General features: G+C 41.3%; 1 protein-coding gene across 4 annotated transcripts in view; it reads left to right on the plus strand.

Annotated features, from left to right (window-relative positions):
* Window positions 1-20,791, plus strand: part of ap4m1 (adaptor related protein complex 4 subunit mu 1) — a 28,320-nt gene extending 7,529 nt beyond the window's left edge. For 3 of the 4 annotated variants that reach the window (XM_040150388.1, XM_040150390.1, XM_040150389.1), the window contains exons 7-16: window positions 260-337; window positions 1,809-1,871; window positions 2,099-2,165; window positions 2,642-2,695; window positions 6,164-6,270; window positions 8,565-8,656; window positions 13,182-13,226; window positions 16,185-16,235; window positions 19,408-19,525; window positions 20,285-20,476. In XM_040150388.1, coding sequence (XP_040006322.1) covers window positions 260-337; window positions 1,809-1,871; window positions 2,099-2,165; window positions 2,642-2,695; window positions 6,164-6,270; window positions 8,565-8,656; window positions 13,182-13,226; window positions 16,185-16,235; window positions 19,408-19,525; window positions 20,285-20,476 — 867 coding nt within the window. Of the gene's footprint in view, window positions 1-259; window positions 338-1,808; window positions 1,872-2,098; window positions 2,166-2,641; window positions 2,696-6,163; window positions 6,271-8,564; window positions 8,657-13,181; window positions 13,227-16,184; window positions 16,236-19,407; window positions 19,526-20,284 lie in introns of all 4 variants that reach the window. The other variant, XM_040150387.1, reaches the window with a different exon arrangement.
* Window positions 20,792-25,160: the final 4,369 nt, after the last annotated feature.

Here is a 25,160-nt window from a genome sequence, read left to right on the forward strand (position 1 = left end):
GCCCCGGGGTGGCTGCAACTGAATTTGAATGTACTTTATCGAAATCGGTGTCAGCAGAGTTGGATCGTTTGTAGCAGCGTTCGTCGGCTCTGTTGTTAGGTCAGTTTAATTAAATGTACATATAGTACAGCACAGTGCAGAGCCCGGAGTCACAGGTCTGCGTCAGAGGACTTTAACGTCTCAACAACATACAACAGTCTCTAAGCGGAGAGCCTGGATTTACTCTGCTGCTGTTTTTTGTTTTGTTTCTTTGATGCAGTTTGGAGCGGAGACGCAGCAGAGTAAAGTGGCTCCTAGCTCTGCAGCCACCAGGCCCATCCAGTCCAGCAGAGAGCAGGTAAACAGCATCACACCTCTGGTCCCGACGAAGCCCAACATGACGACACAGTGACAATACTGGGAAACAGTCCACTGTCATAGACTTGAATCTTCACTCTCCACTTCACTTTTAACTTCAAGTTCACATGTGAGGCACAGTATCGTACATACGTCATTCAGAGCGCTCTGCAGAGTGACAGAGAGCACGCGCACGTGAACGCCCGCACTCATGACCACCCGTACACACACATGCAGAACTAGTTGAAAGTTCATTTAAAACTAATTACAAGCTAAGGTAAATAGAAATGTCTTCATTTAGTTTTAAAAGAAGACCGTGCTGGTGCAAATCTCACTTCAGCAGGTCGGATATTCCATTGTTTAGTTGCAAACACTGAAACTCTGTCACCTGATTTTTATTGTACTCTTGACCCGATGGATCTGGTGGGTTGATAAACTGGTAGCATGTTGGATATACTGTATAATCTGGAGCCGGACCATTCAGTGCTTTGTGAACCATTAGCAAAACCTTAAAGTCAAATCTGTAACGGCTACGTAGCCGGTGGAGTTGTGTGAGAATCGTGGTGATATGGTTAAACTTTTTGGTCGTAGTCAGGATCCCTGCAGCTGAATTAGCTGAAGCCGTTGGATGACCAGTGAAAAAGCTGCTATGATAATCTGCTCTGCTGGTGACAAAACCATGGACGAGTGTTTCAGAGTCTGACTGACATAGAAAGCCAGCATTTTTCTTTTTAAATAAAATAGCCACTAGTCAGCCCTGAAACATGTGGGCATATATCAGACAGGGAAGTTTATCCAGTCTGAGGAGCAGTTGGTGAGTTTCTGGGACTTTTTAGGAGTAGCAGCTTTTTCCAGAAGTATAATTTTGTCTTTTAGGAACACACACATGAACATGGACAAACCAGAGTCAGAAGCCGCTTCAGGCCACGGAAGTACAAGGAATTAAGTGAGAAGTTGTAGAAATGTATGTTCAATCATGGCGGTTTGGTTTTTTTCAATCAGCACCTTGTTAAAACGTAACAACATAATTGTAGGCACTTTCATAAAAGAAAAATGAGCAAACAGGATACAAAGATCCCATTAGTTTAACCCATAGAAGAAATGAAAAAGCATCCAGGAGCTCGCAGTTTTCAAGTTTGCAGTCTGAATCTGCATAAACCATTGTTGGTTTATGGCCTTTGAAATTTTGAAGTTTCCAGTGAATCAAACTCATGTCCACTGACGTATGGACATTGGAATGTTTCTTGCTTTAGGGATGAAATTCAGTCAGTTTTTTTCCAGGATTTGGTCGGAGCTGTTATGAGCACGTGCCACTTAAATTCGGTCGAAGTTGCACAGTCTAAGAATTTTGGTAATGAGTTAAAGATGACTGAAAGGGACTGACATGTTCCAGTCAATAGTCTGGTCCCAGCTGGACTGTGATGAAGCAGGAACAGACTTCCCATGTTCCATAAATGTGTGTGTTTTTCCAGGGAGTAAAGAGCGAGATATTTGTGGATGTGATTGAGAGGATGTCGGTCGTCATCGGCTCCAACGTGAGTAACGTCAACGTGATAAGATCACCAACTTTCTGAAAGACTTAAATGAGCAAATTCTAGGCCCCTTAAAAGTGTTACAGTATCTCAAATCTTATGACCTGAAGCCATGGTATCCTACCCTGTTGGATGTTTGTGCTGTTGCTTACGATTACACAGTAAAACGTGTTCAACCTCAGTAACCTGCTTTGTCTCTCTGGTGGATAATAAAACACTTTGTGCTGCAGGGAGTTCTGATGAAGGCAGACGTCGAGGGAGAGATCAGAGTGAAGTGCTACATGCCGAGCTGCTCAGGTGAGTTTAAAAAAAAAAAAAAAAAAGGGAGAACCTGGCGGAAGGACTAGAAGACTCGAAGCTGAAACCGCTGCCAAAGTGGCTCCTACAAAGTACTGGACTAAGCCTCTGAATACCTTTTGTAAATGAGAGATTTCCTTTTTTGATATTTAATAAATTTGCAAAACTTTGACTTTATTGAAAACAATGAAGTGTACAAAAAATGAAGAGGTGTGAGTACTTTCTGAAGCCACTGCAGGCAGGGCAGAGAACGCTTTGAGTTTGCAAATGGCAGAGTTTTTGCTGGCAGTGTTTGTGCATTACACTCCTAATGTTAATAATAATAATAATAATAATAATAATAATAAGGGCAGAACTGTACATTTATAGTGGGCTATTACCTCTTAATTCACTTCTCAGTAATTTCATTGAAAAGACCAACACCATTGTGGGCTATCATCACTGTCTCTCTCTAACACGCTGTCCTCGTTTACCAGAGATGCGAATTGGTCTGAATGAGGAGTTCAGCATCGGCAAGTCACAGCTCAGAGGTGAAACGCACACGCTCACACACACACACACACACGTACTGATAAATGCTCATTCAGGGGCTGCTTAAGTTGATCACATTTAGATTAAAAATGTCCTTCCTCTGTCACCTCACATGAAACAAGAGACCAGGTCACGTAAGAAAAGTAATAACATTAAAAAAAAAAAAAAAAGCGTTAAACAAAATCTGTTTGATAAGGACGGTGGTTTTACGAGGATCCCATTATTGGCTGGGATCCTTGGGGACGGGATCTCACCTTCCACCTCTGTATATGTTGGAGTCCCCCAGGGGTCCGTCCTGGGACCACTCCCATTCTCACTGCACATGCCCCCATTTTGTTACGTCATTCACAGGCATGACATGCACATGCTGGTTAAACCTGATGATCCTAGCATTAGCATTTTCCACAAGATACTGTTCAGCAGATATAAAAGACTGACTGGCTTCAAACTGTCTTCAGATAAATTCAGACAGAATAGAAATTCTGATCATCCACGCATCCAGCCATCACTTGGTCCACTCTGTAAAATATCCCCAGCCTTCTGCTAAAAACCTCGGCGTGACGTTGGACTCTAGCCTCCACTTCGAGACACACGCCGACACAGTAATCCAGTCTTGTTTCTTCCCTCCTAGGAACACTGCAACAATTCCCTCAATTTGAAGCTTTGAAGATTCGGAATCTGTCGAACACACTTTTTATCTCCTTGTTATTAAACCACTGTAGTAACCTCCTCGCTGGCATAAATCAGAGATCAGTTCACTGGCTCCAAACTCTACAAGATGCAGCAGCCAGACTTCAAACACAGAGCAAGAAAAGAGAGCCCATCATGCCTCTTTTAACGTCCTCCCGCCGGCTGCCGGTTGCTTTTATAACTGATTTTAAGATCCTGCTCGTTACGCTTAAAGCACTTCGTGGCCTGACCCCAGATTACATCTCTGAATTAATCTCTGAGCTTCTAACTGGCTGCAGTCTGAGGTCCTCAGGCAGGAACCTCCTGGCTGGTCCTGATGCGAGGTTGAGAACCGAATGTGGCAGAGCTTTTCCTGTCAGGGCACCACTGTTCTGGAAGAACCTGCCTGAGAATCTTAGACTAGTAAACTCAGTACCGTCTTTTACGTCGCTTCTGAAACCTCCCTCTTATCGTAAGGCTCGCTTATAATCTATAGTCATTGATTTATTCCCGGTGGTTTTTTAATGAGATATCTGTGGGAATGTGCTATATTTGTATGCTGATCAGTAGGAGTAAATGTCACCAGGTAAATGTCAAAGATACGCTGGAGGTCAGAAACGGTGACTCCATCGACCTGATTTACTAAAAAAATCATGCAGCACTAATGTGTGAAAAGGAGAAGATCAGTGTGTCAACAAAAAACAGACACATGCAGTTGCAGCCTGTAGGATTTTTACAGTTCATCTACGGTCCATTTTTCCTTCTAATACTCAGGTTTCAGTTACTGAAATATATGTATATACCTGTATTTAATGCGTGTTTATTTCCCCAATGCAACCTTCGCAGTGGCTGCTGTAAATCCCATTCATGCTTATGTTTGCACCTCCTTTTCAGAGACATTGAGTTTTCCCTGAAAAACTGCCACAAATTTCATAACCTTATAAATTAAACAGAACACAAAATCCGCCTCTGTTAACTTCCTCCTAGTATTTGCGAGATGCTCCCTTAATGCGTATGCAAAGAGCACGAGTTGTACCTTGCAAACACTCCAGCCTGCTTCGACTGCAACGCGTCGCAATGCATCGCATGTGTGAGGGGGCACGGTGTGTCACGTCTGTGCTCGAAAGAAAAACTGCACAAAATCCGCAGCAAATCTGGCTCTGGCGAGTTTATTTTTACACTGTAATATGTCCCGCTCAGTTCATATCTGGGTCACAACAGCCACATTTAAGGGATCCTTATCTGAAATGTTTGTGTTTTCATGTTCATGTGTTTATGTAATCTAATCATTTAACTCTCAATATCGAAACAGGCCTCAAATTGTCCTCTCCTAAAGGTCCAGCTGGGTTTTTAGGAACATTGGGGGCATTTTATGTCTCAATTACGGAGCTGACAGTAGAAAGAGAGGAAATGAAGGGAGAGCCAGTGATAGGAAATCACACGCAATTTTAATTAAATTAAAATTTAAGCATTTATCGTAATTTGTGACCAATATAATTTTCAAACTTCATGTTCCAGATTAAGATTTGATTAGAATTGAGGATGGAGCTTTAAGGGAGTACCTTATTTCTGCATTTCACAACTACTGTATGTTTCTAACGCAACAGGAAGAGAGGAGTAAGTTTTGAAAGATGAAATCCTCATAATTGATGGGCTTTATGTGGACTTTTCATGGATTTTAGCCATGATCTCAGTCAGACATACAGTGTTTTAACTGACTTGAACTGGTGCATAAATGTAGAATCTGTTTTGTTTGGATTATGTTTGTTTAAATTGGTAAATAATGTTTATACTTGCGAAGCTGCATTTATGTATGTGTTCATTTGATTTCCGTTGTCGGATATCTCCTGGCACATTATATGTATCTTATTTATATGTGTATGAGGTGAGTTTATTGTGCTTATGGACGCTCGTGGGTTTGCAAGTTAAAATATTTGGTTTACTGTTGATAAATTTCAATAATACCTTGAGGGATCCTGTAAAAAGCCAGACCCAAAAATATTCATTCAGTCTTGGCAGCGGAGGTCCCTAGCTGGGCACCATGAGTCATTACCTTAAAATTAACCTAAACCCGTGACCTGGTTTGAGTTAAGTTTTTATCACAATCCCAGTTAGAAAAGTAAGACGAATGCTGATTTGTGTTGTCAGTTCTGTTGGGTTTGATTTCTGTTGTTTAATGTTATTGAATCTGACCGGTTGGTCATGTGAGCTCTGTCCTCTGCTGAAAAAATACAGATCAACATTAATCCTGTCGGCTTTATTAAAAACAGCTGGACTTCATTTCCTCCAAAACTGAATTTCCTGCTGTTGTTTTTCAAGTTTCAGTTGACAGTGTTGTCCCATCAGGGACAAATTGTTGCTTTTCACAGACGAATGTGTCTTTATTTTGGTATTTATTATTTATTAAGCTATTTCAGGTGAAAAGTCTCATTACACTCGGCCTTCTGAGGTCTGCACGTACTCTGTTGATTCCCGTTGATTCGTGAACATGTTGGATAATGGATGATGGTTTTATTACCTACATAACATTTATTTTTTTAGATATGTTGTGTTCAGTGTGTATTATTTTGGTTAAATAGGTCTGATTCTTACGAAACTTTTGTGGTCATTTTAACAGGATGCAGTGTTTCGGGGCTTGTTCTGAAGTTGTTGTTTTTACTGGCAGGTTGTGATTGAAAAGGAAGGAAAACTTAGCTGTAATTGGTTTAAAATTTGTCTCTGCAGGGTGAGGCTTGACTTTGTATCAGGTGTTGGAATCGGTCTCGTGGTCTCTGATCAGCAGCGTTTTCTGTTTTCAGGTTACGGGGCTGCCGTTCGCGTCGATGAGTGCAGCTTCCACCAGGCGGTCCGACTGGACGAGTTCGACAGCCACCGGATCCTCCGACTCTGTCCGAGCCAGGGAGAGGTGCGCTCACCCACTCACTCTGTCATTTAGTCTGATGTGTTTGGGTCTGTTCTTTAGCTGTCTCTCTGTCCATTGGTTTGGACCGATGTTCTTACCTCAATGACATTTTGAACACAGCTGATGTCTCGCTGGCTCCAACTGGTCGACATGCTGCAGGTTGAGGCTGTAACCTGTAGAACTAGCTTGTAGTGGCTTTTTTGTCCATAAGCCAAACGCTGACACGACCTTAAGAATAAGTTGCAGGCTTCTTTATACTAATCAGTGTGGACAAAATATTAGGAACACCTTTTGGCATAACATAACAAAGTTCAACAACACCACAAAGTACAGCCTCCAAAATGACCATAAAATCGAGATTGAGGGCTCTATTTTCGTGTCGGTGCGAGGCACGAAACGCGGTGTCGCACCGGCGAACCGACTCCTGCGGCGGTATCTCGGTGGCTCGCAGTGCGGCCCCGTGGGAGGAGAAGCGCAGTAGACGATGTGGCAAAATTTGGTGTCGACAGCGTCTTGCGCTGCCCGCCGCCTGCCTGCTCAGAGCGGGTCAGAACATTATTGTTCCATAATATTTTAGTCACTTTATTTGGTGAAGACATATAAATCTTCCTACAACAAAAAAGACACAAGTTTTATAACGATTATGGATCAGTGCCAGCCAGAAAGAATGAAGTCTAATGAGTGATTCTGATGAGCTCTGTAATCTACGACAGTTTGCAGGCACTCTGTACTGACGGCTTTGCCCACGGTGCGATGAGTCACTTTACGGCCGTCTGGAGGCAGCAGGCATCTGCTCCATCCACAGTCTCTGACAGGAGTGACGTTGCGCACCGTCGGGCCATAACTACGCACGACAGATCTGCTGGTTAAATTTTGTGCAATGAGCGCTGTTGCAACAGTCCTGTCATTTTGCAACGGACTGTTTGCAAGATAACCACAGAAACCTGCGTGCTCAGGAGCACACAGAACTTGTTGTTTTGATTACTTATTCTGTGATTCACTAATTCTCCTGAAAAACTGTAGATCTAGAAGGGTTCTCTCTCCGTTGATAGCTCCCTCAGGACCATCCGAGCCTGCCGGTCCTCCCCCGGTTCCTCCATCCAAAACACCACCAATGACTGCTTGTGTCGTCTTCTTCTTTTTCTTTCTTTTTTTTTTTTTTTAAACGAGTCTGGCCAAAGTAAAACCTGGAGCTCCGCATTTTGAATCGCAGTTTCGGCAGACGTGTGGCTATAATGAGCAAAATGACGTGAAAGAGATCGTTGGGGTTTGATTTTCTAGCGGCGTGATGACTGCAGGATTTTCAACATGTCCAAGTGAATCCAAAAGTGAATTCAACTTAAAAGACACATCGTCTGCTGCTTGCAGTAGATCTGATCTGCTGTATTCATTTTTTAAAAACGCTGTATGTCCCAGACAACAATGGCTTTCCTCTGAGGAAAAGGATGTTCTGAAGAACTGTCCTCTCAGAGAAAACATCTGTGCCTATACCAACAGCTGCTTTGTCCCTGGCAAAGAGGATGCGGGTGAGAGTGACGTGGGCGGAGATCTACAACAACTCCCAGATGCAAACAGAAGTCCTCCGCACCATTACTGAGGCTGCTGTTTCAGTCAAACTGGAGTGATTAAAATTGCAGATGTTTTCAAAGAGCTGAGAGAAAAATGGAAGTTGAACAACCACCCAATTCCAACAGGGCAACTCCATCCGAGGAAGCGTAAATTAGCCTGAAGGGCCTGCGTTGTAGTGTTGCCCAAATCTTAAAAAACAAAAATACTCAATTAAAGAGTAAACAGTTTTCATATAACTGAATACTTTGTTTTCCTGCAGTAGAGCTTAAATGTAGTGAAAGTCTCGCAGAGCCTCCTTAAGGGAGCGTACCGCGGGTTTCAAACGCTTCAGCGCGTAAACATCATCCCATCACCTGTAGATTGATTTCCTTCCTCATAGTTAGACATTTGTTTCATTTTGTGTGAAAATGGACGTAGACTGATTTGAAACTCAGAAATCATCCATTGCGGCGAACACTGAAACCTGAACCAGAGAGTACTTTTTCTAGTATTTACCACCTGAAAGCTTTTCATTTTATCACATAACCAGGACATCCACTGTGCACGTCAACATGCTCACTCAAAGCTCTGATTTATATTATAGCACCTGCTCTAATTGAGTCTAGAGCAGTGGATTATTCCCCCTGACCCTAATGCCCTCAGTTCTTCTCTCTCCTCCTCGCCCTCTGTCATTGTTTCCTCCTCCTCCTCCTCACCTTCTCAATCTCTCGTTTTTCCTCCTCTTGCAGCAAACAGTGATGCAGTACCAGCTGAGTGACGATCTGCCCTCGGCTCCTCCTTTCCGTCTCTTCCCTACCATTGAGAGAGACAACGGAGGGAGGTAAGGACTTCAAATACCCACACACACACCCAGAAAACCGCTGCTGATTGTGCTATTGCTCCTTTCTGGTTCCGTCTAGTTGCTCTGAATACTTTCTGCTTGTGCGTGACTGACCAAGCACATAATGTGCTGTCAGTTGAGTGTGACTGCAGAAAGAAAAGCGTGAAGTTTTGTTGTGAGCTCCCCAGAATCAGAGAGTGATTTCTGGAAGGCTGTTTTGAAAGTGACATTCAACAGTCATACGAGGAGAAACCTGCTGGAAAACAGGAAACCAGACAGCTTCAACATTTCTCAACCCTCCCCCTGTTAACACGCAGTTTCACATCAATTAATACCGCTTTATTACAACTGTGGTCCTATTTTTGTAGTTTTGCCCGTCAGCTTTATTGTTTATGATAACATAACATTTCTTTTGTTAAAAGAAACAAAATACTCAACATAAAATACTTTACTAACACATTGACAACATACAGGTCTGGATTACCTGTAAAACTGTGTTGGCCCCCTATTGAACTGTGCTGAGAGAAAGTGGCCTGCAGTTGAATCTAATGGCTGATCCCTGGTCGCATAAATCAATCATGTAAATGGTAAATTATGAAAATATATACTGTCCTCTGTGTTCTGCTGATTCAAAGGGGCCTTTTGTTACTGCAGAACACTAATAGAAAAAATAAATAATAGTAATTCCAAAAAGTACCGTTGCTGTAGCATTGCCACAGTAGACCTGAATAGCACATACATGACAACCAGGCTAAAATTTCAAGAAATCACTTGAAAGAGGATGAAATTTGCAGTTTTCCTTTGAGGAAAGAAACAGTTTTGCACAAATGAAACTGTGACTTAATGTGACGCCACTGTGATCCAGAAGCTGAAGCAGGGCAGACACTGTACGAACTGAGGTGAATTTCTGCGAGATCAGTTGTCATGTGGCATGGGGTCTGGGGGGGGGGGGGGGGGTCACAGTGCCTGATTGATTACCTAATCGATCTACGATCTGACTGTCGGACGGTTGGATTTCAGTTGGATTTCTGGCTGTTCAGAAGTCTTGGTCGGCAGTCTCCAGTCTGGGCAGTTCAGTGGTCTGATTTCCCTCATGGCTGCTGTCAGACCATCTGTTATAAACTGTAGTGAGCTTGTTTTAATATTACTGCAGCAGTATTTTACACATTGCTGCTAAAGCTGTAGTCTTGAGACTGCTGTGAAAACAGGCTGCAGAACAGAAAGACCATGTTGTCTGCAGCTCCAGATTTTTCTTTGTTTTTCTTCTTACTTTCCGGTCATAGCAGAATTGCTCAACGTAATACTACCTTTCTGTGTGTTTGTCAGCATTGTTGACAAAACACCGCCTGCCCAGCTTAAGAAATGCACTGTATAAACCTCAGCGTCCTCTGTTTGAATCCGCCTGTGAACCTTGGAAGCGTATCATCCCTGTCTGCCCCCACATTCCCTCGATCATGGACTGTCAATTAAAGGCAAAAATGACTTCAAAAAAGGTGACTTAAGGATAGTCCTCAGCAGTCTGAGTTATACAATCCAAAGGGGTTTCTTCCGACGCAAGTCTGTTTAGTACAAAATTTCCCCCTCGTGTTTCCACAGTGTTTCCTTGCTGAGCTGCAGTGAAGGGACAGTAACACAAAGCAGGAAAAACAGTAAAAAGTTTGGAAAATACTGACTCCATATGTACTAACTCGGACTCCTGAGGCCTCACATAAGCTTCAGATGACAGACTTGAAAACATGTGAACCCATCCTTCAATACTGTATATGAAGTCACGAGTGGTTTTGCCTCAGCGTTTGTCTCTGCTGAGAGACTGTGTGGATTGTAAACACACTATATTTACATTATTTCCAACAATTCAAAAGACCACGAGAGGATTTTTACACCAGCAAGTCAGCGTTACTTTCCGAGGATAAGTTAAATAACTTCTCAGATAAAAGCGAAGGAAGGAGGGCACACGACGGAACACTGCACTCGATGGCTTGAACTGGAGAAGTCGGGGCTGATAGGCCTGAGCGTCCTAAGACTAAGGATACGTGCAGCAGTGAAAAGAGTCCTTAGACCGCAAAAATGAGTCACTACAAGTAAAAGTCCTGCATTCAAAATATTACTGAAGTAAAACCAGATTAAATATTATGAGCAAAAGTAATGGTATTCATAATGCAGCAGAATGGCCCCTCTCAGTGGTATTAATACGTAAAATATTACTGGATTAAATGTGTACATGCAGCATTTTAATGTTTAAGCAGCTTGAGGTTGAGCTAGTTTTAACTACATTATATAAGTGGGTCAGTTTTATCCGTAACATATTTAATCATATTTAAGTGCTGATCGTATGTTTTGCGTTTATGATCTTAATCTTCAAACTAACCAGGAACTAGAGCTGTCAGACTATTTTACTGGGATAAAAACAACAGTATTTCACTCTGAAATGTTGTGGTGTAGAAGTATAAAGAGGCAGAAACTGACCTTTTAAAATGTACTTAAAGCAACTTTAATATTAACAATATTAACGATGTATGAAATAACAGTGTGAACAGTATCTCTGCTACTGTTGAACCTACAGTGAATTATCAGCTGAATCTCCAGCTCTTTGTTTATCTGTCCAGACCAGAACTTCACTGCTCCGGTTCTCTCTCACCACTCTCACAGCACCGTGCGTAGGCTCGGCCACAGCGGGCAGATGTTTTCAGAGAAACAGCTGTAAAGAGCCACTGTCCGCTACCTGCTCAGCAGCAAACAGTAGACTAACCCAGTCAGAGACCAGCTGGTGAACATGGTGGAGCATTTAGCAGCTAGAGAGCCAGATGTTTCCCTCAGGAGCTGGTGGAGACCAAAACCGGAGCTAAAAGAGAGGGAGTACTGGATTTAGATTCATCAGGTGACACAGACACCAGATCCAGATGAAGGATCATGTTGCTCTGTTACTACTGGGTGTGGAAATAAGCAGCTGTTTGATCACAAGTTCAACAGGTCAACTTCAAAAGTGATGAAATGTTAATATTGTGTTCACTTCTTGTTTCTGCTGAAAATAACTGGCCAAAAAAATCAGTTATTGCAGGTTTAAGTACGTTTCTCTGTTTTTACGAAAACGGAGAGAGCTCCCTGTAAATGAACTGCATATTTTACAAATATTTCGTTTTTAGCAAATTTATATCAAGTTAAGTACAGATACCTCAAAATTGGCATACAGCAATTTACAATGCTTGAGTAAATGTATTTGGCTACATTTCACCATTTGATATATTGATAGGTGTTTGATATGAATTTACTGAAATCTAAATAGTTTTGAATATATAGTTTATATACAAGGATACAATTTTACAGGCTGTTTGTCTGAATAGCAAATACTTTCACTTTTAATTGTTTTGTAGTACATTTTGCTGATACTACTTATGTACTCAATCTTAAATAGGATTTTTCATGCAGGACTATTACTTGTAATGGAATATTTTTACGTTGTTGTATTGGTACTTTTACTAAAGTAAAAGATCTGAATACTTCCACTACTGGTGAAACTCAAATTTGACTCCAGGCCTGTGCCTAAATACAAACTGACCTGTCTGTGTTTAGTGTCTCTTCACTCTAATTGTGGCTTATAGGTATAAATGTGAATTCAGACATGTAAAATTAGAGGTGTAAGGGTTTAATGTGCTGTCAGTTTGGGCAGATGTGTTTGCTCAATTGTAGCACATTATCTTGATGACTCCTGCTTTCATGTCAGGTAATCCTGATTCCTGAGGGCCTGCGTAACCCCCCCCCACCACACACACACACACACACACACACACACCAAAAAAAACCAAGATAGCAGTTACCCATTTTTCCAGGAGAAAACTTCCACGTTGCATCTGATTATTTTTACCAGAAGTTTGGTTTATAACAATATCTTTGAGGCTGGTGGCACCGAGGAGTTTAATCTGACTTTTTCTTCTGATGTCAGACTTTCACATTTGTGTTCTAGAAGATAATCCACCTCATCCGCAGAGACCACAGCTGCTCTCTTCTTCAAAAGAAATACTGACTTCTGACAACTATAAATACACTGTGGCAATATGTAGTCCGCCCCAAATTTGTTCCGTCTGCCTTCCTGACCAAAGACTTTGAGCGTGTGCGTTGGGGTTTTCCCACTCAGGAAACTACATTGTGTTGGAAAGACCTCTCCAACCAACAGCAATTAAAACACCATTTTAAAACTATTCCATCAAACACTGATCTTAAACTGTAGCGTAGAGAGAAATAGCTGCAGCAGCTGAGGATTTTGAATGTCACGCATGAATCCAGAATCTTCTAAATTACTCAGTGCCACTAAAACCACACTTGTTTTTCTGCTGCTTGCATTTGGCACTGTGCTTCAGATTAAATATTTGGTACCATGGGAATATTAGTCAAGTCAAGTTTATTTGTAGAGCACAGAAGCAATTCAAAGTGGTTTACAGAGTGATAAAAAGTAAAACATTAACCCTAACACGGGGTCAGAAAAGGTTGAAAACTGTGTGTTCACAGTTGATGTTCTTCTTCTCTGCAGGCTGCTGATGTACATGAAGCTTCGCTGTGATCTGCCACCAAGGAGGTCAGTTTTTATTTCATCGTCAGTGGATATCAAATATCTTTACGAACCGTCAAAACCAAAAACTTTATTCCCCTCAACTATATTGTAGGTATCAAACTGTAATTGTTTAAAAAACTCTCTCTCTTTGCACAAACCTCTATAGATCAACCAGTAGTTTGTGCAGGTGCAGCAGGTGTGTTTTAATAATTTAAGTTCCTGAGTTCTGTTGGAAAATACACTGGCAAACATGCCTTCATATAACAGAAGAAGAAGAAGAACTGGTGTATCTATCTACAGAGCGGCCGCTCGTTGTTTTAAAGGGGCAGTCCACCAGTTTTACACAAAGTTCAGTTGGGTCATCCCATCAGGAGGAGTTATTCTTATGTTATATCTTTTGTGTCTGCGGATTTTTTTCTGGAAACTTTTAACAGGAATCGATGCAGGGTTTGAAAGAAGTGGGCCTTGAGGAGGGCAGGGGGGGATCTAAGGAAAAACAGGATCTAGCGGCATCATGGGAAATGTAGGATCCAGTGTTTTTGAGCTTGTCTGATAACTAGGCAGTTAAAGTTGGGATAGTTCAGACTCTGCTGCTTCGATTTTGATCATTCGTTTTTCAGTCTGTCTCTCCTGAGTTTACTAACTTTATGGAAATGCACCACTAAATTGCTGGAGTAGTCCTTTAGTGAAAAAAGAAGAAAATAACTGGCCCTTTACCGTCATGCTGTGAGTACAGTGTGAGTAGTTTTCTACATAACAGCACAGCACAGTAAAAAGTGTTTATTAGAGATGTACTTATCCAACCTTTCCTCTCCTGGCACAGATTCCCAAACTCAAATCTAAAATCTGTATTATACCGCACTGTGTGGAACTCAGCAGCATGGCTCGAGGGACTGAAATGTCGGTCAACCTCCTTGGTCCAGACTGATATATCTCAACCACTACTGGATGGATTATCTTGACTTTATGTGCATATGTTGAAATTGAGCTCAACTATTAAGGCAAAAAGGATGAGTCTTAAAAGTGCTCCTGACAGCTCAATAACAACAGAGCAAACTCAAGCTGCTGCAGAAACGTTTTTTATTTAGTCAGAATCCTCCAGAACAAATGAATAAGTGAACATGGAGTGGGGATTTTGTCAACCAACAACAAGTTGCTTTTTTTAACAGCGTTTTGGGCTGTTAAAAAAAGAAGAACTGCTCAATGGGCAACACCCATGGAGCAGCCACCACGCTACAGACAGAAATTGGTCTCAGTCCTCCACAAATGAAAACATCAAATTATGATGATTGGTGAGTAATTTGGTGACGTAAATGGTGTTTTATCATAGCATTGTGGCTAATTAGCTCAGGACAGGACAACAACTCAGCCAGCTAAGGCTAGGTGGCACACTTCTTCTTCTTCCGTGGTAATATTTAACAGGTACAGGAAGCATTTCGGAAGCAAATGTTATCAAATGTCATGGTGGAAACGATCCTTTACTAAAATAAAGGTACCAGTAGATGGATGTAAAAATACTCCAAGCAAATGAGTATAATCAGCTACACATAGTTCCAGTATCACAGTAAACGTACTTCCTGTAGTTCCATTATCATAATAAAAGTACTTAATCTAGTTCCAGTATCACAGTAAAAGTACTTCATTGTGCAGGGACCTGTCTCCTGTGACTGGTCTCTGATTCTCTCTGACGTAATCAGATCATTGATCCTGATTCACGGAGGCTTCAGCAGCATTTTACTGTTGGAGCTGCTCCAGGTGGAGCTGCTTTTACCTACTTTAAATATATAAAAAATAAAGTTCTGATTCACTCATTTATTCTCAGTTTTTGAACTTTTCGTTAGTCTTTGCTTCATTTGTCAAATAAATAGTATAATTTTACATCTTGGAGGTCCCGAATAGTCATAGAAATGAAACCATGTGAGAAGTATTGAGGGAAAACGTGTCTTTGTTAGAAATTATAACTTATAGTCATCTGAAATCGGGCTTCAACTACTGATTATTTTACATTGAGTGATCTGCCCATTATTTTCTCGATTTAAGTTTTTAATCGTTTTGCTCATAAAATTTTAGAAAATAGTGAAAATGCCCAACACAATTCCCTAAGGGTTAAGATGATGCTGTGAAATTGCTTATTTAGTCCAACCAATCCCCCAAAGAACAAAGAGATTCATTTTACTGTCACATATGACAAAGGTAAGCAGAAAATTCTAGCAAATGAGAAGCTTGAACTGAGGAATATTTGTCATTTTTGACAAAAAATGACAAATTTAAACAATTAATCTATTGTCAAAACATTTCACTGTGATTTTCCGTCCATTGACTACTCATAGTTCTAATTTGAAATGTGACAAGTGACCCCAGCTAAACAAACACCCCCTTGTTGTAAGATGCTGTAGGCCATAAAGGTCTGGAAATTATTTAATCACTAACAATGACTTATATTTTTCATAGTGTTTAATATGTAAATTCTTGACCTGTAAAGTAACTACAGCTGTCAGATAAATGTAGTGCAGTGTAAAGTACAGTATTTCCCTCTGAAAAGTAGTGGAGCAGAAGTAAAAAGTAGCATAAAATGAAAATACTAGACATCACTTTTGTGCTTTAGAAAATTAAAAATAGACATTGTTCACTATTTTCTTACATTTTATAGATGAGAAATTGAGATAATTATAATCGAAATACTTGACAGATTAATCAGCAATAAAACAAACCTTGCGTTGCAGGCCCAAATAATTCCTGCTGAAACGCAGCGGAGTAGAAGTAGAAAGTAACACAACATGGAAACATTCAAATAAAGTACAAACTACGTCTATGATGTACTTAAGTAGAATAGTTGGGTGAATGTACTTTATATTCCACCACTGCTGCGGAGTCTGACAGGTGATCTGTGCAGTGAGCACTTACTGACACAACGTTAATATGTAAACATATGGAGGATTAGTACATGACAGTGATGATGATGAGATTGTTCTGTTTTTGCAGCGCCGCCATCAACGTCTGTGCCACCATCCCTGTTCCCAAAGGCTCTGTGAGGTGAGACGCTCCCATTCAAAACTGATGTTTTCTATGGAAATCAGTCTGTATGTAAAAAAAAAAAAGCCTGACACCACCGCAACCCTGCTCCGGCCTCACAGCCAGAGTCTGAACTCCTTACACTTTGGTTTTTATGTGAATGAGTCTTGTGTTGTTCTTTCTGTAGGTTTTGTGTCCGAGTGAGTCAGCTCTCTGAACATAAACAGGAAGGTTGGGTCCCAACAGGGGAAGTCAAGAGTTCCTCATCTCTATGAGGAAATCAGATATTAAAAACTGGGTATTTTGTGTGTGTTTCTTAAATGGGAAACAACATAGGTAACAAAGTAGGATGCATCACAGATGAACAGAAGAAAGCGCACATAATTTGTTATTTAAAGTCATGGAAATTTAAATCATCCATGGGTGGAAGGTCATGGCCGCTTTTATACTGTTGCATCAGTTCTAGACTAGTTAGAGATGTAAGTTCAGACCCTCTCAAACGTCACTGGTGGGTCACTACAAACTCATGTTTTGCAGTAAAAAAAAAAGAAAAAAAAAAGTTCAAACACAGAACTGTAGTAATCTTTGGAAACTTTAGGCGATCCACTAGAAATAAATAAATATGTCAAACTGAAATATGAGGAAAAGGCTATAAAATTTTGCATAAGACATCAGGGAAATTTTCATATTTGGTTCAGTGGCGCAGCCATAAAAAAACATAAATTGATGGATTTGAATATGTCACAGAGGTTCAAGCTGCAACAAGATGATACAGAACATACAGCAGCTTCAGAAAGTATCCAGACCTCTTTTTGCAAACTTTGTGTTGTACATTTTTTCCTATCAATCCACACTCTGTAACTCATAATGGCAAAGTGCAAACGTGTCTGAAATTTTTACAACTTATTAAAAATCAAAAACTGAAATCTCTTATTGACAAAAGTATTCAGTCCCTTAATTCAGTACTTTGTAGAAGCCCCGTTGGCAGCAGCACCTGGATTTGGGCAGTTTCTCCTTTTTCCTGGCAGATCCTCTCAAGCCCCGTCAGATTAGATGGGAAGCATCCTGCCATCTTCAGATCTTTCCACAGATGTTCTATGGGGTTTAAGTCTGGGCTTTGGCTGGACCACTCAAGGACAGTCAGAGACTTGTCCTGAAGACACTCCAGCCTTGTCTTGGCTGCCTGCTTCTATTTGTTGTGCTGAGAGGTGAACCGTAGTCCCAGTCTCAGGTCGCGTGGAATCTAAAGCAGGTTTCCTTCAAGGACCTCTCTGTATTTAGCCGGATTCGTCCTTCCCTCAGTTCTTACCTGGGAAGCCCCCCCATAGCATGATGCTGCCTCCACCATGCTTCACCGTAAGGATGGTATCAGCCAGGTGATGAGCAGTACCTGGTCTTCACCAGACATAGTGTTGGGGTTCTGCCTAAAGGGTCCAGTTTTTATCTCTGAGACCAATGAATCTTCTTCCCTGTGCTCTCAGAGTCCTTTAACTGCCATTTGATAAACTCCCAGCAGGCTGTCATCTGTGTTTTACTCACAGTGGCTTCTGTCCTGCCACTCAACCCTAAAGACCCAATTAATGGAAGCTGCTGAGATGGTCTTCCTTCCCGCAGGTTCTCCCATCTCTACAGAGGTGTTCTGAAGCTCTGTTAGTGACCGTTGGGTTCTTGGTCAGCTCCTTGACCAAGACCCCATTTGCCTAGTTATTCCGTTTGACTGGACGACCAACTCTATGTAGAGTTCTGGTGGTTCCAGACTCCTTCCACTTCACAGTTATTGAGGCCACCGTTCTCCTGGGAACACTCAAAGCTTTAGAACTGGTTTCATATTGTTGCCCTGATCTATGCCTCACGGTGGTTTTATCTAAGAGGTCTACAAAGAGTTGCTTGGACTCCATGGCTTGGTTTTTGTCCTGACATGCATTTTGAATTGTGGGACCGTATACACACAGGTGTCTGTCTTTCTAAACTCTGTCCAATCAGTTCAGTTTGCCACAGGTGGACTCGTTCTAGACACATTTTAAAGATAATTAAACAAACAGGAAGCACCTGACCACAATTTTTGGAGCCATCGCAAGAGGTTCTGAATACTTTTGTCATTGAGAGATTTCAGTTTTTCGATTTTTACAAAATTTTCAAAAGTTTCTACAAAACATGTTTTCACTTTGTCATTATGGATTGTTGAGTGTAGAGTGATGGGGAAAGGGCATTTTGCTCAGTTTATAATTAAATGTACAACACAATAAAGTGAACAGAAAGTGAAGGTGTCTGAAAACCTTCTGAAGCTGCTGTATATGATGATACCATCAAAATAATATAATAGTATGGAATAAGATGATTTTCCATCCTTAAAGCTGCAGTATTCATTTAGATTTTTTTCCTGGTTCTTGTTGTAGGGTTCTTTCACAACAACCTCTTTGGTTCATTTGAAATGAACCATGGAGCATTTGAAAAGGATTCATTTTAACTGAACTTCATCCAAAGTGCAGTAAAGAGAAAAAAAAACCTGAAACAGATCAGTATTTGCTGTGAACCAGAAACAGTTCTCCTCAGTGCGCCTGCACATAGTTTTTCAGGTTCTTGGCAGGTAGGTCTAGCATCTTGGAGAACCTGCCTCAGTTCTCCTGTGGATTCAGTCTGTCTCAGTGTCTTCTGTCTCTTCATGTGGTCCCAGACTGACTCCACAGAGATCAGGTCTCTGTGGGGTCCAGACCACCTGCCGAAGGACTCCTTGTCCTTCCTGTCTCTGCGGACGGTTCTTTATGAGGATCAGACGTCTCCTGATGAGACCGATGATGGAGAAGAATCTGAAGTGTCTAAAACTTCTCCACAGTCCAGTACATAAAAGCACCATTCAGCCATGAATGAAAACCCTCGTGTCTTTGTTCATTTTTGTTCTGGACCAAAGCAGCGATGTGGAAAATGACAGAGTTACATCAGCTGAAAGCCCTCGGCAGGATTATCTATCAAATCACCTTCTGTGCGCTCACCTCTGAAAGCATTTCTGCTTCGCTGCTTCACCCCCAGATCATCTTCGTAACACCACTGCAGGAGCATCTAAACCCTGATAACGTCTGACCTCCTCAGGCGTCATCTGTTGACGAGCATGAAGTTGAATATTGCACTGCGGACGAGAGGTTTGTGTGCGGGGGTGTAAATGAAACAGTTGAACCGTTGTGTGTTGTGGGTTCAGTTTCTCGCAGGAGCTCAGCAGTCCGGATCAGACCGCCGAGCTGAAGCCGCAGAGCAGAGCTGTTGTCTGGCAGATCCCCCGCTTCCCCGGAGGATCACAACTCTCTGCTCTGTTCAAGGTGACCACACGCACACAGACGCACATTAGCAGCGTTAAATTAATGTGTATAAAAATGGACAGATATGTCCCGCAGCCGGTTTCAGTTCTGAACTTGTTAGATGCTTTTCCGGCCTCTTACTTTTTCACTATTTTTATTTCTCGTGTGCATTAGTCTCAAAAAGTTTGCATTATGCCACTGTTTACATTTAAACTGTCTTATCATCATCTTGTCAATCATCTCAACTGCTCATCTTTGTCGTGTTCGATATTAAACTCAGCTCCTTCTTTTTCTAATTTCTTCATTTAGGCACATCATAAAAATGATTAATCAAATTGAAAAAATGATTGTCAGATTAATCGATAGTGAAAGTAATTGTTAGTTGCAGCCTTGACCAGCAGGTTGTTATATTGCCATTGAGAGCATGTTAGCATTACAGCAGAGCTGCTGCCAAGACTGTAGTCTTGTTTTAATTCAACACTATTTTGTTCAGATATTATTCTCATTCAAATGTGCATATCTAAGAATACACGTTTGAGAGCTGCAACGAATAATCGATCAATCAGTTAGTCAACCAACAGAGAATGAATCAATAACTAGTTTGATAATCGATGAATCCTTTGAGTCATTTTTTGGGTTTCAGGTTCTTAAATGTGATCATTTGCTGCTTTTCCTTCTCTTACGTTAAATTGAACCCCATTAGATCAATCATTAGACAGTACTTGAATTACCCTCTGATGATTTCTTCCCCGCCCTCCTCCTGTGTGCGGCTGTTTTCAGCTGGAGGTCCCCGGCCTCAGCTCCGCCTCAATGTTGGAGGTGGGTCCGGTCGGTCTGAGCTTCGAGCTGCCAAAGATCACCGCCACGGGGCTGCAGATCCGCTTCCTCCGCCTGTCGCCCATCCAGCCCGGCCCGTCGCAGCGCTGGGTCCGATACGTCACCCACTCTGACTCCTACACCATCCGGATTTAACTTTTCCAGTTATCTCTGCTTACCGCCTTAAATCGTGAACGTGTGGCATCAGTTTCGTGATGAAGCAGCGAGAGAACGATTTATTTTATTGACTGATGATACTTACGGGACGAACACTGGGGCTGAGAAGAATGAAATAAAAAGAAATGATGTACATTTTTTTTCCATTCAAAATAATTTGTATGTGTGTGTCAGTAGTTTTAACATCTCTTGGATTTTATTTTTTTAAAATACTATTTTCACTCAGTTGCTGTATTCTGTTTTAAAACTGGCTTTAATCTCTTGAAGAAAAAGAGAAGAAATATAAAATATGAATATGAGGAAATATGAAAAGGTCGTATTTTTCTCCCTCTGTAGCCTGTAGAAGCTCCTCAGCCTGACAAGATACAGCAGGTGAACTGATGCTGCTTAACATTTTTATTCTGAATTAAGTGATCAGTCTTTCTATATTCTATATTTCTCCTCATGTCGACGAATCCCACGTGCAGAGCCGAAACAGCAGTGTGTTGGTCCGTCTCTCAGCACTTTCTGACTTCCCTGCTCCGTCAGTGGCTCTCAGCTCCGAAGTCCATTGGTTCCTGCCGAAGATGTTAAATCTTTAAAAAACACTTCTTCCAGAAAAGCTTCTCGCTGTTGTTTTTAATCCAACAAACAGGAGGAAACGGTGCATTAGTTGGGGACTATTTCCAGCGGCGGATTAATCCACGTTTGGTGCTCTAGTGAGTGTGTGTGGGACTGAGTCAAAATATCAGATACATCAGCCTTTAGCTGCAGACACTGTACTTGTTAGTCTGAGACATGCAGTGATGGTTTGGTCTTCTCATGGGTTTTGATGACAAGAAGAAAAACATAGAATATCATCAAACTCATGCTTTTATGAGTTTGTGACACCTGTTGTTTTAACCCTCAGTTACTTTGGCCCCAGAAGGAAAATATTCCTGAAATTCTTAAATCCTGAAACCTTAGTTGTTGGAAAAACTCTGTGTTTATACAACTCAGCTCAACGGCTGCTCATAATAGACAGGTCATGAATGTTACTAACTGCCTGGTCTGCAGATAAATGTGAAGTCATATTTCCTCTTTATGTGACCGTGTAGGTTTTTTGAGGTTTTCTGTTTTTACTAAGGACGAGGTTGAATTTTAAGAAGCTCAGCTCGAATATTTCTTGACACAAACTAACCTTATATCAGCAGCTTCAGTTCAGAATGATCAAATATCATCGCTCGAGTTGACAGGAAGCTTCAAAAGCAGAAATTCTGCTGAAAGCCCTGGTCAGAGGATTCTTATTTGTGCTGATAACAACTCTTTCGGGACTTCTGTTTGCTAATCGTTGACCGTTTTGTGGTTTTCAACCTTTTAAAAGTGATATGAGCTGAGCTGATGTTGTAACCGACTGAAGAACATGTAGTAAAAAGTATTTTGTAACAGGATACAGCGAAAGGAAAATATCCTGGAAGAGAACCAAGAGCAGGAGGTTGCACAAACACACACACTACAGTATAGCTCTGGCAGGAGTGTGGTCAGCCCTGCACATCCTGTTCCAAACGCTCAGTCACAGTATAAACGCATTACATGTTCATTACAGTTAAGTACGTAAGTATTTGGACAGTGACACTGTTTTTTTGGAATTCTGCCTCTGCACACCACCACAATGGATTTGAAAAGACGCCATCAAGATGTGATTGAAGTGCAGACTTTCAGCTTTAATTCAAGGGGTTTAACAAAAATGTCCATATAAATGAGGAATTACAGCCATTTTAAACATAGTCCATCATTTTCAGAGGCTCAAAAGTAATTGGACAAACCGACAAAATTATAAATGTGAGGATTATTACTACTTGGATGAAAATCCTTTGTCTGTGGGTCTTTCTGGCCTCAGTTTTGTCTTCAGTCATTGAAAAAACATGCTCAGTTTGGTTGAGGTCAGGTGACTGACTTGGCCATTGAAGAATATTCCCTTTCTCTCGCCTTGAGAAGCTCCTGGGTTGGTTTCCCAGTATGTTTTGGGTCATTATCCATCTGTGCTGTGAAGCACTTCCCTGTCAGTCCTGCAGCATTTGGCTGAATCTAATGACGGCCTCCTTCATTTGCATCGACAGCTCTGTGGACCACATATTGAGAGTTCCCATGAACAGCTACCGAATGCAAATTCAACACTAGAAATCAACTCAAGACCTTTTGTCTGCTTAATATGTCATTTAATAACAAAACAGTCCACACCTGGCCATGAAACTGTCCGGCAATCAATTGTCCAATTACTTTTGAGCCTCTGAAAATGAGGGACTATGTATAAAAACGGCTGTAATTCCTAAACAGTTAATGTGATATTTTTGTTAGACCCCTTGAATTAAAGCTGAAAGTCTACACTTCAGTCACATTTTGATGGCTTGGCTTTAAATCCATCGTGGTGGTGTACAGAGGCAAAATTACGAAAACTGTGTCACTGTCCAAATACTTATGGAGCTAACTTTGCTTGGCTCTCAGCTCCAAGCCCGTTGATTTCTACTGAACCCGTTAATCTTAAAAAATATAGTTTTATTGTTTGAAAAAAAAAAAAGCTCAGTAATTTAAGCTGCTCACTGTAGAGTTTAACAAACAGGAGGAAATGGAGCATTTGCTGGGGGACTATATATTCAGTGGCGGATTAATCCACACTTGGTGCCCTAGCGAGTAAGTGTGTAAGTAAAGACTGATTTATAAAAACTATTACTTTTCAAAATAAATGTTACAAAGCGCATTTCAACAGAAACATCTAGATCAAAGCGTCGACCAGGATAAAAACACAAAAATGTATTAAAAACAAACAAAGCAAAAACATCCATTAAGGAAAGCGAGGGAATGTAAGTAGGTGTTGAGAAGTTTTGTTTTTTTTTTTCTTTTTCCTAAATGCCAGTTGTTGTGTCGGATGATCTAATAGTGAAAGATAAAGTACTCCAAAGTCCAGGGCCAGAAACAGTAAATACACAGTCTACCTTTATCTGGAGCCAAGCCCTGGGAACCTCCAAAAGGCATTGGTTCACCGGCCTGATATGAGCGCAGCAGTTCGGAGATGGACATGGGGGCTTCACCCTGTAGAGACTGATAGGTAACAACTAAGATTTCATTAGAGTCCGACAGACACATCGTCAAGTTTACCAGGTTTGTCAACTTTTATCAGCCGATTTTAAGGTAATTGCAGATAAATCAGGAGTCGTTTATAACGGACGTATGCAGCTACAAATGAAGGTAATAGAAAGCCAAAGATAGGGCTTGAAATACAGTGTTGCTATGTGTCCACCAGAGAGCGCTGCAACTGCACTGCTGGCAACACGTAATAATCCCTAAACACATCACATGTGTGGGCTTGGATGGTTCTAGCGAATAAATGAACAACAGCCCTGTCATCTTCGACTGCAGTAAAACACACGCTCTCCGTTCATCTGTCGTTGAATTAGTTAGCCACAAAGCTAACTAATGCCATGGCTCGTCAGTGGAAGACAGCTAATGAGCAGTTAACGTATAGTGTTAGATTCGGTGCATTGGAAACACGTCTGATTTTCCCCGTAGATATTAGAAAAAGAATATACCGGCAAATATATGGCTCTTGGGTTTTTTTTGAACCCCCAAATATCGAGAGCAACATCTTCCTTAAAAATCCTGTATCAGTCGGACTCTAGATTTTATGTTTAATTCTAAATTCTACTGGCAGCCAATGACGTGAGGCCAACTCCGGAGCAATGTGCTCCCTGCTGCAGCATTTGAGCCGAGCTACAGCTCCTTGACTGAGGCAAGAGTATAAAGAAATACAACAATCCAGGTGTGAGGGCACAAAAGCATGAATTAAGCTTTTTGGCACATTGAAATGACAGAATATGTCTGATTTCAGAGATACTTATTAAATGTAAAAAGCAGGATTGAAAAAGATTCATAACTTGTTTTAAAAATGAAGGCTGGAACCACCTAAATCTTTATTGTTTGGTTTGACACTTGTGGTCAGAGGTCCCAGAGTTTGGCCCAAAATGAGGTCCTCTGTTTTATCCGTCCGGCCTCTCATATTGTTCAGTCGTTTAGGTTGGTTTAATTACTGAGATCGTCAAGTTTCACAGAAAAGTACAGCAGGGTGTCATCTGCGTAAAAATAAGAGCCACAGAAAAAAGGATTTAGAAGTCCCAATGGTAATTTATGGATTAAAAAATAAAGGTGACCATGTCAAAGATGCGAAATAATCTCTAAAACATCGCCGGGCTGGGTAAAATAAAAAACAAGGTTTCTGTTGGACATCACATAGATAAAGTTTACTCTTTGAAGACAATCGCACCAAAGACCCATTTTGCAAACAGTCCACCAGAGGATATTTACCTGGAGCTCCCCACTAGACAGTCAGAACTGAAGGAGCCTCTTGGACGAGAGGCCAAACGTCTTGGGAAACTTCAGGCAAGTCCCGTTGCCTTTGCAGAGCGCTTACAGAATCATAGCGGAAGGTTTCAGTCGAGTCCCCTCTGCAGTTCAGTGATAGGTCATGTGAGTCGGCAGGATGCTCAAAAGCATCAAATGTGATATCACTGGGATATTTTACGTCGTATTTCATCGTTATACCTGAGATTTACAGAGGACTGTTTCTTGACCAGGAGCATGGACGGATTATGAGACGACGGTCCCCTAGACACAGATAAGGGCCCCCCACCCAGCTAAATGGGGGCAACCC

Source organism: Xiphias gladius, chromosome 17, assembly GCF_016859285.1.
Source record: "Xiphias gladius isolate SHS-SW01 ecotype Sanya breed wild chromosome 17, ASM1685928v1, whole genome shotgun sequence".
NCBI classification, from domain to species: Eukaryota; Metazoa; Chordata; class Actinopteri; order Istiophoriformes; family Xiphiidae; genus Xiphias; species Xiphias gladius.